This window comes from Gopherus flavomarginatus, chromosome 7 (genome assembly GCF_025201925.1).
Source record: "Gopherus flavomarginatus isolate rGopFla2 chromosome 7, rGopFla2.mat.asm, whole genome shotgun sequence".
Classification (NCBI taxonomy): Eukaryota; Metazoa; Chordata; order Testudines; family Testudinidae; genus Gopherus; species Gopherus flavomarginatus.
The window spans coordinates 36,560,089-36,577,522 of NC_066623.1; the positions used below are offsets into that span (position 1 = coordinate 36,560,089).

Below are 17,434 nucleotides of genomic sequence, written 5' to 3' on the forward strand. Positions count from 1 at the left end.
GAGGATCACAAAGAATTAGATTTAGATCTATGATCTAACAATAACCCAGACACATGTAGGATTTCTAAGAAACCAAAAAGCCCAACTCTGTGCAATACCTAGGTTCACTCGGCCTGACGCAAGTAGACAAACTGAGTATCATGTAGCTTACCACAAATGGGTCTCTTGGATTAGACCTTGAAACGGAGGGTCCCATCAGCTCTGTAGGAGCATTAGTCTTCGGTGCTTTCTTCAAGAACAGAGGTTTTCCCTGTTCTCCTTGCCCAAGATTTTCCCTCCCCAACATTACTCTCCAAAGGGCAATAGAGGTTTGAATCCTCTGCCCCAGGAGGTTCTGGGAGACCCCACCTCACTGGGATACCAACATTCCCACAGAGTAAGAGTGGGGTCAGCTATTTAGCCATGGTGGTTCTTGCTACACACACAGAGTTGAATAGATCCTCATTTGATGTTTGCTTACCACCAATAGCAGCATTGGGGACAGAAAACCTAACTGACTAAGATGGAGCTTGATAAGTTCATGAACAGGATAATATGACAGGGTTGCTGTGAAAGCAAGGAACTGGGCCCACAGACCCAGGAGATCCCTTCCGGTTCTATGTCCATATTTGGTTCAGAAAGACATTTTTCCAAGGCCACCTTGGTTGGGTTCTCCTGGAGCACGGAGCAGGGACCCCTCTCTGCTTGCTGGGAGCCCTTCAGCACTCATGGACTTCATTCCCTCCTGTCTTCTCTTCCAGGGTCTTTCTTGCTCCCACTAGGGCCTGTTTTGGAGTATTTGTAGCTGTGATAGGCAAGATATTTGCAGACACAAACAAAGCTCCTGGATCCTTCACCTGGGATTTGAACAGAGCTGTTTCTACTGTGTTTCATGCTTTCAGCCAAGGCCAGAAGGGAAAGTACCAAATCACTGCCAAAATCCTGATTGCCTGCCATCAGCAATTTAACTGAGCCAACAGCTTTGTCCCATCCTCTGTATGACAAATGAGGGAAAGGGGAGATCTTCCCTGTTAGAGCAAGGGGCAGGCACGTTTAGAGCAGCCATAAGGTTTGCCTGATTACCACTTTGGTAGACAAGTCCCTGTCTCTGCATAGGTAACCAGCCCCATGAAGGGAGAGTCAGAAATGCCAGGGTGCTTTGAAGGCTCTCTCACCAGAAAGCAGGGATAGGAGCAGAGTGCTGGGATGGACGTCTGTCAGGAGAGGAGTTGGGGTGCACCTTGGGCCTGAGGTTTCTTTTCAGGTCAGGTGCACTCTTCACTGGTGACATAGCAGGACTCCTGCTTTGGGGTGTGCTAAGATTTGGGACTTTTATTCTGCCAGAAGGAAGAGCTTTGATCACTTAACATGTTTCTGGCCTGTCACTGGCTGCAGGCCAACTCGGTGCTATGGTAACTAGTAAATGCAGCATTGTTACTTGACAGGAGTGTCTTGAGGGAAGAGGATTGGTTCTTCCTCACAGTTTTACTTCTGTTTGGGAATTACCGAGCACTCATCACTGTGCTACCCAGGCACTCTTTGGGCAGGTGGGAAACCACCTTCTTCCAGCAAGCCAGGTTCACTATCTGTCAGAGGGTGCCAGGCAGGAGACAGAGGGCTCTCGGGTCAGGAACAGAGGCAGGAAGATGCTACAGCCAGTGGGAGGAGGAGATCTCTGGTTGAGAGAAGGGTTAGGGTACTAGCCTGATACATAGGGGTCCCAGCTCCAAAACAGATCTCCTGGGAGGAACGTGGAGAAGTCACATAATCCTTCTGGGCCTCAGTTCTCTCATCTGTGCAAGAGGGATAATAGCACTGCCCTACCTCACAGGCCTCTTGTGAGGATAAATGAATCAAAGATTGCGAGGTGCTCAGACACAACCGTAACTAGGGCCATATAAGTACTTTGTGTCTACCTAAGACATTCATGGGTAGTTTCTACATAACATCCTAGACCCCCGTTAACACAAGTCCATTCACAGCCAACACCATCTGCCCTCAGACTGTGTGCATATGCGATTACAGAGGGCTGTTACAGTGCCATGGTTAGATTGTGTTAATACATCCATTCAAAGCCCTCTCTTGATGGACACTCCAACTTTCCATAAGAACGAGGTGTTACATTAATCACAGAAAGATCGGTGATCAGTCAGGCCAATCATTTGGGGGTGATTTTGAAATCTATAGGATTAAATTTATTCAATCAACATTGTAAGGTGGCAAAATGGTTCAGTGTGTTGTAATTTATTTCTTTTAATCACTTCTAATTTTAAAAATGAATACTCTATACATGCCATAGTAAGGATAGATGTAGTATTTTTCACATTCTTATGCACTGGATATGGCAGCAGAAAGTTAACTTTCAGATTTCCAAGTGACCAAACAGTCCTAGATTTGTAGACTGTTTCTTTGTCAACTATGTCAGGACATACAAAGTCAGAAATGGATGAATTGGGAAGTTACACGATACATAAAATGTCAACACTGCTCTGAAAAATGACTAATTGTCAAATTATTATGAATCAGCCCCTGCAGGGTGTGTTGTTCTGCTGCCACATTTCCAAGCTTTCTTAGAAGAGAAAACTTCCCCATAGCTGCTGCCTCTTGCCAACTCTTTACAGTTACTTCCTGGTTAGTGATTGGTTGTTCTGTCATGTAAAGGATTATATATGGAGAAAATGTCATGGAAAATGTGTTACATCCAATATTTCCATGATGTTGCATAAACAAATCAATGTCCCAATTCTATTCAGTCCAATAAATTATGTGGGTGGGTATGCTGTCCTGTGTCATGGAACCCCTTAAATGTTATCATGCATGTATAAACCACAACTAGCGTCTGTAGAGTTTTGAAGCAGTAGACCTCAAAGTGCTTTACAAAGTTCAGTGTAATTATCCCCATTTTACACAAGGGAAAACTGAGGCACGGAAAGGTGAAGATTTGCCCAAGGCATAGCCTGTCTTATGGCAGAAGCAGTAGGGGTGGCTGATAAAGATCTTTACACTGACGTTCTCACGAACTACAGAATGATCATAATACAACAAGTTTGCCTAGTTTAGGCAGCAAAGAATCCTGTGGCACCTTATAGACTTGAGCGTTCGTGGGTGAATATCCACTTCATCGGATGCATGCTCCAAAACGTCTGTTAGTCTATAAGGTGCCACAGGATTCTTTGCTGCTTTTACAGATCCAGACTAACACGGCTACTCCTCTGATACTTTGCCTAGCTTGGTAGACTATTGCACAGACCATAGGATTGCTGGGGGAGGGTTCCTCTCCTACACAGGACATGCAGAGCAGAGCGTATAAAATGTTTTCATGGCTTGCTGGAGACTCATGGATTAGAAGAGCACACGAAGGCTGAATGGCTCCACATGGGGTCTAAATGAGGGCTTACATGGGTGTTGTGTGGTGTGGAAGGGCAAAGGATGGGGTTACACACTAATCTACTCCAAGGGGGACTGAAATCCCCTGTCCTTACCAGCCCGTGGAATGCCTGATTTCAATGAAAATGATAGCTGACCTGTAGAGGAGGAGGGTGGAAGAGCGATTTAGTTTGTAGTCAGAGAACAGTCTATTCCTTAAGTGGATGCACCTGGACATTTTGCCAAGATAGCAGTTGCTTTGGGGGACAATACACACTGGGGACTGCTCTTTGGATTCTGTAAATCCTCCTTCACCCTGACAATGTTCTGGCTATACTGATCCCACAGAAGAGCCCTGGTAGAAGAAAGAGAGCTGACACCTAGCCACTGGCATCTAGGCTATGGCTCAAAATATGGGGCTGCCCATAGACAATTCCTACGTCATTTCACCTGTCTCTTTAATTCTGTCTCAGTAGCTTAAAATACAGCCAGGTTAGAGCCTAGCTCAGCATTAACAGCACACCAGTGAGGCAGGCAGAGCAACTCACGTCCAGAGATTTGTCCTGGTGAAGGAACCAGCGAGGGAAAACAGCATTGTGTTTTCTCAAGCTAGAGAGGAGAACAACTTGGCTGCAGCAATTACATGGACCAGCGCTCCTGTGAACAAGCACAGTTAGACAGACATCTCTGCTCTTTCCCATTCTCCAGCACAAGGGCACATGCAGATTGTATGAGTCATGCCCCCACCTAGGCCCCTGCTGTGGCTTCCACACCATGTCAACCCTGATTCAGCCAGAGCCAGGGAATTAACAGCAAAGGGGTCAACAGCATAGAGATTGTAGCAGACATTTGCTTTGTCCTGCTGTCTCATCGTATCCCTGGTCTCATCTTCGCTCTAGTTCTGATGTTACTGGGCTGAGCCGGGGCTCCCCCAGTATTTCTGTTTCTACTGTGGCAGTGTGCTGTTGAACATACTTGGTTTACTGCTCAGGAGACAATGTCTTGAAGTAAAGCTAATTTTTCTGTCAGCTTGGGGGCAGCTAGCCTGAGCTATAACCCAGTGGAAAGAGAGCCCTTCTACTTCAAAGTTTGGGATTTCTTCTCTTTTTGAGCCTTGTTCGTGGTCCTGTGGTTCTAGTTAGAGAAGATGGCCAGAACAATCTCAGCAAAAGCCTCTGCACTATTAATTACCGTTTAGTACTTCTGCCATGAGAAAGGAAACCTCCACCTCAGATTCACCATGGGGGCTTCTTTCCTTCTGGGTACCCCATTGCCATATGATCTGAGTGTTTCACAGATATTATGTTATCTTATAGAATAAATGTGTCTAATACTTCCCCATGTTTCACCGATGGGAAAGAGAGACCCAGCAAGAATCAACAGAACTTTTTTTCCTGAATTGTGAAATATTGCCACTGATGTACTTAATTTAAACATTTGATTAAAGGACCTCTTCCCCCCAGGAGAGCAGTATTCTCCACGGTATGATGAATGTTTTGGAAAGCAATGTCAGAGTAAACCTCTGAGGGGTTCTAGGTGGAAGGCAGGACTGGGAGTGAGATGATCTGATTACCAGACAGGCCTTGTGTATGTTATGTTCAAACACAGTGTTTGGGTAGGAAGGCAGTGTCATCGCCCCTCTTCATCACACAGCTCCCACTACCTCCAGACCTCTCACATCGAGATGCTACCAGACACTCACGGGCCCATCCCATAGTGTCCCCTTTCACCTATAGCATCTGCACAGAGAAATCCAAAAGTGTGGCCATTTACTGCCTCGGAGAGTTTGCCATTGGCCTGCACAAGCAGGTGGGTATTTATCCAGCAAGCTAGGCAGGGATGTGGCTATGGTCAGAGAAGCCCCTTCCTGATATGTGTGTGTGTACCAAGGCAGCTACCTCCCAAACACAGTCTGCAGCACCCTGCCAGTCTCCCCTGCTGCAGGGGCTTCTTAAAGTCTGCACCTGCAGCCTAAAGATCACTAAAAACATTCCCCTCCTGGAGGTCCCAGTTTATTTAGTCCCTACACAGTCTGGCCCTCCAAGCCCCAGACTCAGTTCAGTATCTCTCTCCCCTTAGGTAGGGAATCCCCCACCCTCACTCCCAAAAATAGGTCCCAATTGAATCACCACTGCCAGGTATTACCTGCCTGGAGCTCAGTCTTCAGGCTCAGACTTCCAAATTCCTCTAGCATCAGGGTCTTCTTCCTACGTCAACAGGCTACTTTCAGCCCTCCTAGCAGGGGCAATGCCTCCAAGCTCAGGGTCTGCCTTGCAAGAACTTTTCCTCACAACCTATTACAGCTTCCTGACCTCGCAGCTTCCTGCTGCCCTTTATAGGGGGACACCTGTCCTCCAGCAGAGCCCATCAAGGCTGTTAATGGGCACAGGTGGGCTGGAGCAGTTCCTTCTTAAAGGGCTGGGTCCACACTGTGCCTTGCACCTGATTCACAAGACTCAGGCTGCATCACTTACATACACTGCAGCTCAGGGGCATCCATAGAAAGACTCTTATCTCCAGGACACTGGGATAGAGGCTAATATGACAGAACTGTGTCCTGGCAGGAGAATTCTTTCCTGCAGCACAAAATAGGGGACAGGGTCCCCAGGCTCATCACCCTTGGTGACAGCTGATATATCTCCTGACCTGGATATGCCTCTATTTATATAGGGCAGGAAACTATGACCCTTCCCTCTGCAGCATTAAACTCTTATTGGGCAGAGAGGGGGATGTCACTGTGGCCACTTCACTGGAGAAGGATCCAAATATTCATCTTCTCACCTTCCTTGGAGCTATGCAATAGACACTGCTGGCCTTAGAGCAGCTCAGGCTTCTGGCCCCTGGATCTGATCAGTAACGCCAAGCATTACTGACTGCAACACACACATCCTCACACTGGCTACCCAACTCCACCTGCTCCTGGCTGGCTCAACACTGACTCTACTTTAAAAGAGCTTTGTCCCAGATGTACCAAGTGTTGTCCAAAGGGACCCTGTGGAAACCCATCCTTTCCCCTGCTACAGAATTAGGAAGATAGTTTTCTCATCATCACCTTTAGCCACACTAGGAGAAAACAGCTGCTGGATCTTCTGTGAAGTCTCTGAATTAGCTACTGTATGTGCAGGGGACAAAAGAGGTAGAACAAGAGGCCAGTTTCCTCTTTGCATTGAGAAGGATTAGATAAGAGAAGGAAGCAGCAATTTAAAGGCAAAGCAGGATGGATTTAATTCCCACACCTTCCAAATGTCCCACACACTCAGACAGCTGCAGCTCAAGGCATTCCCAGAGCAAGAGAGAGAAATACCCTGGGTTCTTCTGAGGAAGATATGGAGCTCCTGTCCTCCTTGTTTAGGAGCTTGGCTCTCTGGGTCTCCATCAACACAAGCTGACTAAAGGATGGCCAAAAAACAAATCATAGAAGATTAGGGTTGGAAGGAACCTCAGGAGGTCATCTAGTCCAACCCTAGTTCAAAGCAGGACCAACCCCCAATTAAATCATCTCAACCAAGGCTTTGTCAAGCCAGGCCTTGAAAACCTCCACCTCCCTAGGTAACCCATTGCAGTGCTTCATCACCCTCCTAGTGAAATAGGTTTTCCTAATGTCCAACCTAGACCTCCCTCATTGCAACTTGAGACCATTACTCCTTGTTCTGTCATCTGCCACCACTGAGAACAGCTGAGCTCCATCCTCTCTGGAACCCCTCCCCCTTCAGGTAATTGAAGGCTGCTATCAAATCCCCCTTCACTCTTTTCTTGTTCAGACTAAAGCCCAGTTCCCTCAGCTTCTCCTCATAAGTCATGTGCCCCAGCCCCCTAATCAGTTTCTTTTTGCCCTCTGCTGGACTCTCTCCAATTTGTCCAAATCCTTTCTGTAGTGGGGGATGCAATACTCCAGATGTGGCCTCACCAGTGCTGAATGGAGGGGAATAATCACTTCCCTCAATCTGCTGGCAATGCTCCTACTAATCTCCACTGCTGGGACTCAGAAGACTTCTGTGACGCTTAATGCAAAACTATTCCAGCAAGAGAGCACTCAGCACTAGCCTTCATAAGTTCCTCCATCCTTCTCCCCATGAAAGAAGCTGCACTGGTGGAACCCCTGGCACCCTTCTCCTACTCGGGAAGGTACTGCAATAGTACACAACAGTTTAGGACAGGAAGTAAAGAGGAATAGTACATCCAATTGAAACCGTAAGTCAAATTTAGGAAATCAGAAATGGAATTTGCCCAGGACCCTGCAATTCATAATGCTACTCTTGTAAAAATGATTGCAAGTGGTCAGTTTTATTCTTCCAGCAGCACAGTGCCCTCAAACACCATCTTGGGACCTCCGTTAATACCAACTCCAAGAACAGGATGCCACCTACAACACTGTAGAAATTTTCTGGTGGTCGTCCATCCAAGTACCAATCCAGACCAACATGCTTAGCTTGTGAAATCTGACAGCATCCCTGCAGAAGGTGGTACAGGTGCAGGAAAAACAGATATAGCTACTTGAAGGCTGACAGGAGGCTGTCTGATGTATGACATTTATACCAGATATTTGATAATTATTATCGTGCAAAGCAATCAAGTTTCAAACTTACTTGCCATTCCCATATTTTATTCGGATGTCCTTGCTCTTCTTCAGTTCTTTGCCATCTTTATACCACTTGTAGGAGGGCTGGGGATTCCCTGCAGTAGCCTCACATTTCAGTGAAATTTTTTCCCCGACGTGAACATTTGGGCTTTTCAGTTTCTTCAGTTTGGGAGGAACAGCTGTGAAAAGAGAAATCAGACCAGTGTGAAAACCTGCCTCTGTAAGGGGCACAGGGCAAGGGAAGTTATACAGTCAAGTTTCCCTCTGCTGGGGTTCTAAGAGAAGAATCTGATCTGCAGCTGCATTTACTCTATAGTGACTCAGAGGTTGGATCCTTGTCTAAATACTTACTATTAGCTTAATTATGTCTTAAAAAAAACAAATAGGTGGATTGTCACAGCTGAATATGCTGGGAAGGAGGCAGGCCCCTGACTTCAGATGAAGGGCAGGCTCACCAGTTTCCACCTTTGCCTCACATCTGCTGCAGATTTCCAGACCAATAGCTCCCGTTTGTCTCATGCACGAAGGCAGGCTCTGCGCTTCTCCAGGTGCAAAAAAGAGATGAGGTTTTATTCTGCTTCCCAGACCGGCAAGCCAGGCTGAACACAGCGCAGCGGTGGAAGTTCATGGTGGATTTTTCTTATTCTGCCATTGCTGCTGCTAACCTTTTTGCTATGACATCTTCTTTTACCTTTGCTGCTGCTGACAGACACACTGTTGATCTCCCAACCTCTGCTGCTCAGAGTTGTACTATTTGACTACTGAAGAAGCAAATGGGGGTAGGCGGGTCATTCTCTTCCCCTCTAGCTGCATGCACTGAAGATTTCCTGGCACTTATGTGCCTGCCTGTACAATCTGGAGGTGTACTGTGCATTAGCTCTTCTGCTGCTAAGAGCGGAAGGCTGAAACATGTCCTAGCGGGGGAAACAAATGCTGGTACAAGTGGTCACTCTCCTATTCTACACTACAGCCAAACAGGGCTCCTACATTGAAAATTCTACCTGTGCAAATGGCTAAAGAGGGAAAGGCGCCAGTTCCTGGGGCCATAGGTGGAGGCATGACAGAATAGAGACAACTGGGAAAGATCTTTACAAATCCCAAGAATTGGAACACCTGACAGGTCGACTTCTAGTATGAGACCTGCCTCTGAGTGTGACCTTTACTGGATGCTTCTGAGAAGGGAAATAAACTAACTATGCATCTGGAAAATTGGATAAGGTTGTACCATTCACCCTTAACAAACCACAGCCAGGGATTATATTATGCCTTAAGCGTGAGGATCAGCAACCTTTGCAATTTTTGTCTTAACAGTTGTAACTGCAGTCTGTTCTCTTTGAACATGTATTATTTTAAATCTTACCTTTTAAAAGAAAGTCTTAATAAGTTATATTTGTTTTAACATCCTTCAGCAGTGAGTTCACTTGTTAATTATATGTTGCAGATAAAGTATTTTCACCATGCAATATACATTGGTTGCCTTTTAATTTCACTGAGTGGCCTAACCTTGTGCTATGGGACAGTAATAAGAGATAGAAAATCAGATGGGCTTCATTATACCAGTTACTCCTAGGGGAATTTTGCATCACTGCATGTGTGTAGAATTCCTGGCCCCCACAGAATTCTTTGCTTCCCCACAGAAAAATGACTTCTGATGGCGAAGCAAAGGGAAGCTGCAAGAGCGGTCATGCTCCCCTCCCCAGCAGTGCAGGCAGGTTGATTTGGTTGCCCGGAGCAGCCAGTAGAGAGATAAATCACTGTCAGGGGGTGGGGCTGGGCAGTTGTGCTACTGAGAGACACACACTCTGTCCCTCTTGCTCACTATTGCAGCATGCTTGGTGTGGAGGGGTGTCATAAACAGATAGCTAAGGGTTAATGTTCTTTTACCTGTAAAGGGTTAACACAGGGAACCAAACACCTGACCAGAGGACCAATCGGGAAACAAGACTTTTTCAAATCTGGGTGGAGGGAAGTTTTGGGTGTGAGTTCGTTGTTCTTTGTCTTGGGTCTGACCCTCTCGTCTCTGAGAGTGATCTTTCTATCTCCTGGCTTCCTAATCTTTTGTTTCCAAGTTGTAAGTATAAGGATAGTAAGACAATAGGTTTATATTGTTTTCTTTTGTATTTACATGTGTGTAGTTGCTGGAATGTGTTAAATTGTATTCTTTTGGAATAAGGCTGTTTATTCACTTTTTTTTCTTAAGCAATTGACCCTGTATATTGTCACCTTATTACAGAGACTATTTTTAATGTCCTTTTCTTTCTTTTTTATATAAAGCTTTCTTTTTAAGACCTGTTGGAGTTTTTCTTTAGTGGGGACTCCAGGGAACTGAGTCTGCAGCTCACCAAGGAATTGGTGGGAGGAAGAAGTCAGGGAGAAAATCTCTTTGTGTTAGATTTACTTAGACTGACTTTGCATACCCTCTGGGTGAGGGGGAAGAGAGATTAGATCTCTCGGTACTTGTGTTTCCAGGGAAACAGGGAATCTCCTAGGGTCGTCCAGGGAGGGGAGCCTGGGAGGAAGTAACAAGGAAACAAGGGGATGGGGTTATTTCCCTTTGTTGTAAGACTCAAGGCATCTGAGTCTGGGGGTCACCCAGGGAAGGTTTTGGGGAGACCACAGTGAGCTAGGCACTGTATAATTCCTAGCTGGTGGCAGTGATACCAGGTCCAAGCTGGTAACTAAGCTTGGAGGTTTTCATGCTAACACCCATATTTTGGACGCTAAGGTCCAGATCTGGGAAGAAATGTTATGACAAGGGGCAGGGCTTTGGGGTGTTTCTGAGGAGACAGGATTGGGGCAGGTTCTGTCCCCTCAGGCAGACGAGAATGTAGCAGCCTGCCTGCTTAGTGAATTCCCCCAGAAGTATAAAACAGGTGTAAAAATGTTAAGGCTCCTTTATGTTGCCAGAGTGGTGTAAAGGAGCCTTATTGTAAAGGACAGTATGGCCTTACACATGCCTATGTTGTTTTACGGATTAGAACTGGTCTAAATTTTTGAACTGAAAAAAATTCCTATCAAAATGTGCTCCATGAACTGTTTGCTACTCACCTTTCTGGAGATGGTCAGTAGCCAATATAAATTGTGAGTTTGAGTCTCCAGCCCACACTTGCTCTTCAGTTGCCTATGATGTGACACTGAGCATAGGCTGCATATATTTGTTGACTAATAACTAGAAGTAAAGGCTCAATTCTAGCCACACTACTGTTAGACAGAGGGGATTTGGGGATTTCTTCCAATGCTCCCCTCTCCCATTCTCCATCCATTGAATTGTAGTTTAAATTAACAAAATAATTGAAACCAGCATGAATATATTGTGCTGTTTTGACAAATAAGCAGAATTTTGCAAAATTTTAAAATATTGTGTGCCGAATTTTTAATTTTTTGGTGCAGAATTTAAAATGTTTTGGTGCAGAATTCCCCCAGGAATAGCCAGTCATCATTTTACAGACCTCTGTTATATTTCCCCTCTTTTGTCTTGCCAAGCTAAATAATCCTAGACTGCTGGGTTTTTTAAATATTTTCTTTATTGAAGGTTATTATATACAAATGAAAACAGGCAGAGTAACAACAACACTAACAGAGACATATTCTGAATGTACAGAAAAGTGTAAAGATTGTCTTGGAACTCACAGTTTAAAATCTCACCTGACTGCATGGGGAAGGATGTTTTGTGTTTGTTTTATGCCTGCATGCATCAAACAGCTGAATCAATCTTGGTCAAACTTCAAAAAAGCTTCAACTATGGGTAGAGCTGGAAGACATCAGCCTAAAGTGAATTAGTGGGACAAAGCAGCTGAAAATGTGAAACAGACCCTGTCTCTTGAGATTGGAGGCAACAGCAGAGCTGCCAGCTACCAGCAGAGGTAGAGCAAGGAAAAAGACAGCAAGGCAGGTAGTGGACCAAATCAGCTGGTGTAAATCTGCATAGCTCCACTGTAGTCAATGCAGATAGCCGGTGCAAATCAGTTTGAAGAGTTGGTCCAGTATATCCAGGGGAGCAAGAAAACATGTGCAGGAGGAAAGGAAGGGAAACAGAGCAGGTGGCAAAAGGTCCATATACACTGCATACTCCTTTCGGCGGCATGTAGAGTACATATATGACATGCCCCCTAGCATGGGTGTAAATAGCAGTGTAAACCATGAGGCACTGCTTAGGCAAGTAGAGACATGCCAGAACCCTCTGGGTAAGGACCTGGGTATGGACTCTACACAGCTCTGTACATTCCCAAGCAGCACCTCCCATGGCTACCCTGCTATTTTTAGCAATGCAGCATCCAGCTTCTGGGGTATTCACCTACTGCAGGGAAAGCTCCAGTGGTGAGAAAAGACTCTGGCAGTGGGGAGGCAGCAGGGTAAGGCTCTGAGAGCTCCCTGCTGCTAAGGCCTCTCTCCGACACAGGTAGCTACATACTGCAGTATGGGTGCAGCCTGCTTTTCACTGCAGCACGTAGCTACACATCCCCCATACGCAGCTGCAGGAGCTGTGCAGTGTAGCCGTAGACAAAGAAACGTGCAGCGGAAGAGAGAAAGAGGACCAGTGCAGCTGGGAGGGGGAATAAACAGATTGCTGTGGAGCAGGCAGTGCATTTAGTGCAATAAGTGTTCTGTGCTTTTTGAAGAAAGAGAGAACAAAATGCATGAAATACTTCCCTAGAATTATTTCTGCATGTCAGCAATCATGGTAGTGGTCATCAGGAAGTTATGCAATCGTTAATAGGGTGACCAGATGTCCTGATTTTATAGGGACAGTCCTGATTTTGGGGTCTTTTTCTTATTTAGGCACCTATTACCCCCGACTCCCTTTCCCGATTTTTCACACTTGCTGTCTGGTCACTCTAATCATGAATGGCAGTGGAGGTCTAACACTCAGTTAAGAGGTGGTTTACAAAATGAAAAGGTTTAGACACCTGCCTTACAATTCACTGCCTTCCATTCAGAGGAGAAGTAAAGGATCCTTTTGAGGAGAAGGGCCATGCCAGAGGAGAGGAGGTGCACCTGAGCTGTTCAGAGGAAGGGCTCTAGGAATGGCCTCCCCTCAAGTGTGGCAGGCACTGTGACTCTAGCTACATTCATCTCAAGCTTGGGAAAAGCCCAAAGAGCATGGATGATAGAGGAGTGTGACAGAGCTATGGAGACGCATGTCAGCTAGAAATGGGGAAAATGCCCCATCGTGTTTCTCAAACTTAGGGGTTCCAGTTAACTCGAACTTGGATCCTGGGCACCTCTGGTTTTGCAAAGTCAAAAAACTTTCTCTTTTACTGATCTTTGCTTTGAAGTGAATCATACACCAAAAAGCATGCATGCATGTTAAAGGGAAATAGCTCTGTTCTCTCCCCTGAACTCAGGTACAGAGAGAACTTGCTCTGTGAAAAGTTGTTGTGAAAAATAGGCTTATGAAGTGTGTCTGTGTCTGTGTGTGTACAGATTCATAGAGATTAAGGCCAGAAGGGATCATTATCATCATCCAATCTAATGCCCGGCATCACATAGGTCAAAGAATCTCCAACAGTCATTTCTGCATCAAGCCGATAACATCTTAGAGCTACAGTGTCTCTTTTAGAAAGCTATCCAGTCTTGATTTAAAGAATGCAAATGATAGAGAATCCAACATATCTCTAGGGAAGGTGTTCCACTGGTTAATTAACCTCACTATTAAAAGTGTGACCTTTATTTCTAGTCTGAATTTGTCAAGCTTCAGCTTCCAACCATTGGTTTTTGTTAAACCTTTCTCTACCAGATTAAAAAGCTATCTACCATCAGAAATCTCTTCCCCATGTATCGTATATACTCGATCATAAGCCAGTTCGTTTATAAGCCAACCCCCCCAAGATGGATAAGTAAAAATGGAAAATTTGTATAATCCGTTCACAAGCCGACCCTATAATTCAGGGGTCAGCAAACTTTGGTTCCCAGGCCATCAGGATAAGCCGCTGGTGGTCTGAGATGGTTTGTTTACCTCCAGCATCCACAGACCCAGAGGTAAACCTAAGTAAACAAAGTGTCCTGGCGTGCCAGCTGCTTACCCTGACAGGCTGGGACAGCAACTGGCGGGGAAATTTTTTGGGCAGGGGAAGAAGCTGGGAGTCAGGGGAATACCCCTGTGACCACCACCCCCATAACCCTACCCCTAACCCCAGACCCCCACACTCTCCCCATCCTATCCCTTCCCACCTTATCTGGAGAGGATGCCTCTGACTTGGCTGGAGCTGCTCCAGCAGGCTGGGCAGCGCAGCCGCAGCCTGCTCCGGAGGGCCAGACTGGGCGGCGTGGCCGCAGCATGTTCCAGTGGGCTGGGCCGGGCGGCATGGCCGCAGCGTGCTCCAGTGGGCTGAGCCGGGCAGCCACAGCCTGCTCTGGGGGGTGGGGCCAAGCGGCCTGGCTGCAGCCTGCCAGCCCCGGAGCTGCAGCTGCTATGGAGGCTGGGGGGAGAGCAACGTGGCGAGAAGGGGAGAGACTCTGGCCTCGCCTCTTCCCTTCTGGCTCTGCTACCTATCCTTGCTCCCCCTGTTGGGTGGAGGGGCTGTGCCCCACCTCTCCCTCTCTATACTCATTCATAAGCCGACTCACTTCTCTGGTGCTTCCCTTTTTTACTAAAAAAATTTGGCTTATGAACAAGTATATATGGTAGTTACTTTGACCATGATCAATTCACTTCTTAGTTTCTTCTTGGATAAAATAAATAGATTGAGATTCTTTGGTCATAGCTGCTTTCATTAACTTAATTAATTTACAGCTTTGAGGTCAGACTGCTTCCCATTTTTTGAACCAATGTACTTCATGAAATTCCACTTATGGCTGAAGAAGTTATTGGGAACAGCATAAAGTATGTTCGTATTTAAGTTGTGCTCCCCTTCTTTAATGCTTTGAATGGGTTTTTTTCCCCTGCACAGATTGGGATGGTCAAACCCATTAACTTCACGCTATATGAAAATGAGCAGTGACATACATTTAAGGAGACGATGGAGGCAAGTTAAATGTCCCCAAGTCCCAAGGAAAAACAAACAAATCTGTGTTCCTCAGTCACTAGGGGACAATATAAAGTACAAATGGAAGAGCAGAATAACACTGCTTGCAAGTAAAGCTGGGATAATTATTCATGCACATACTTTGAATTCTACACATTAATTGGTATTCAAAGTTATTTGATGGACACTCCCTGTAAAAGCATATTTCAGATGTGGATTGGTCACAAACAATTTTCAACTAGATCTTTGAGTATTCCAAATTCATGGTATGTGACTATTCACCTAACTTGTATGCTACTGTTTCTGCTCCCTGATTTAGCACCGGAAAGTTTTATTAACAGGGGAGGGAAATCAAAGCCATTTTGTGATGGGTGTCTGGACACATATTTGCAAAATTTTAGCTTTCTGCAATCATTTTTCTGGCCAATACAGAGGTTCATGGAGAATAAATAAGAATCAGCTGCAGGTGGAACCAATAAGTATCAGTCCTCCACTGGCTAGAAAGGCTGGAAACAGTCAGAAACCAATCAAGGCCCAGCTGGCGGTATAAAAAGGTCTGGCTAGTTCTTCCAGAGGCCAGTTATGGGTGAAGTAGAGATAGAGGAGAAAGGATTGCTCCTTAACTTAGCCCCTGACCAGGCCTCTTGGGATAATTCTGCACTTTTTTGTTTGAATCAGTGAATGGGTTTTGTTTACTTTGAGGAATGTAAGGCCCAGGTGGACTATCCTGAGTTGACTATTAATTTGACTTCTGTAAGACTAGGTGAGCTCATTTCACTAGATGCTTCATTGGCTCAGATGAGCCTGTGACATCCAGCTCCTGGAATCAAATGATTATGTGAGACTCTGCTTTCACTTAAAAGAAATAAGTAAGTTTCTAGCCCTGTGGTTGCAGGGAAAAGCTGGAAAATATGATCTGAATGTTTCAAAATCCAGCAATAATAACAAATAAAAAAACAAATAAAAAAGTCCCACATTTATTATTTTTGAAATCTCGTGATTTTTGAATTCTTGAGGTTGACAATATGATGCTTGCAAATACTGGTGAAAGAAATTAATGGCACTTAGTTGCATGAATTTCACAAATCCTTCTTGACATTTTTTGCCCCGCTCTAGTGGGTAAGTGTAAGTAGCTATGAGTATATTAATGAATGGGAGCTTGGCTGTTAAGTTTCAAAGGGCCCAGGATTTGGGACTTAATAGGTTTAGTTGCACTAAGACTAGTCGTGTGGGGCTTTTTGCACAGAAATTCAACAAAATCTACTTGAGCTATGAGTAAGGTGACAAGTTCCCCATAAAACATCCTAAAAATCATACTTTAAACCTGGTGGAGAAGAGACTGTGAAGAACCACAAAAGCTGCATGGAAGGAAGGCTCATTCTGTAGTCACTGAAATTAAATAGCTCAAACAGCCACCAACATAGGCCTAGAGAACTAAGCTAACACCAAAACCAACCAAGATATGAAAAACACACACATCCAGTTCTGTAACCCATCTGAATGTGTGGTCATGCTCCAGCTGTCATTCTCTGCATTCTAAATCAGATTTACTGTTAATACCTGTAGCCTGGACAGCAACAAGACACCAGGATTTGCATACCCATCACCTACTCAATGGCAAACAACGTCAATTACAACAGTGCTTCTCAAAGCTAGTCTGCCGCTTGTTCAGGGAAAGCCCCTGGCAGTCTGGGCCGGTTTGTTTACCTGCTGCCTCTGCAGATTCGGCCGATCACAGCTCCCACTGGCCGCGGTTCGCTGCTCCAGGCCAATGGGGGCTGCAGGAAGCAGCGGCCAGCACATCCCTCGGCCCGCGCCCACAACCTTGGCCCATGACCCCCGCATGTATCCCGATAGTTTCTTCTTCTCATCTGGTCTCCAGGAGAGCACTGATCACAGGAAGGTTCTCCCCACCACCTGATGCACAAGAAACAATGCAGGAAGCACTATGCAGATGGACCTGGGGGGCCAGGATGACAGCTCTCCAAGCAGCTAGGGAAGAAGGTGGTTTGGCCTGATTTCCAGTAGTCAAAGAGGCAGGAGAATGGGTAAGAGGAGAGGCAAGTTACAAGCTACAGTCATGTGTGATGCCTTGATGTGCTGTTGCAATGTCTGTGCCAGACCACCTCTTTCATATCATGACTCTATTATCACAGAAGGGCATAAAGAAAAGGAGGGTGGTTGCCACCTACTAGACCTGTTCACACCCTGCATTAGGACTGCAGTCCTTAGGCTGAGGAACCCATGTGTTCAAGAACTTCATCAATACGTGATGCCATGTTACAGTGAAGCAACATCATACTGCAAATGCTGCAGAATGTTACTTTGCAGAGCGGTGAATGATGGCATTTGATGCCAAAATTTTAGGGCAGGACTCTGCACCTCTGCAAGGTTGACTACCATTGTCCTTAAGTAATGCCTTCTAAAATGGGGGGGATGCAAAGCACACCCCTCACCCAACATACAAGGAGTAAACATCTATCCAACCCTCATAATGTATGTGGAAAAGACATTCGGTATTAAACTTACACAGTCTTCTCCCAAA

At 45.6% G+C, this 17,434-nt stretch overlaps 1 protein-coding gene across 4 annotated transcripts in view; it reads right to left on the reverse strand.

The window, feature by feature from the left end:
* NRG2 (neuregulin 2) overlaps positions 1-17,434 on the reverse strand; it is a 319,504-nt gene that overhangs the window by 119,028 nt on the left and 183,042 nt on the right. For all 4 annotated transcript variants that reach the window (XM_050962620.1, XM_050962619.1, XM_050962617.1 and 1 more), the window contains exon 2: positions 7,932-8,103. In XM_050962620.1, the coding sequence (XP_050818577.1) occupies positions 7,932-8,103 (172 nt within the window). The remainder of the gene's footprint in view (positions 1-7,931; positions 8,104-17,434) is intronic.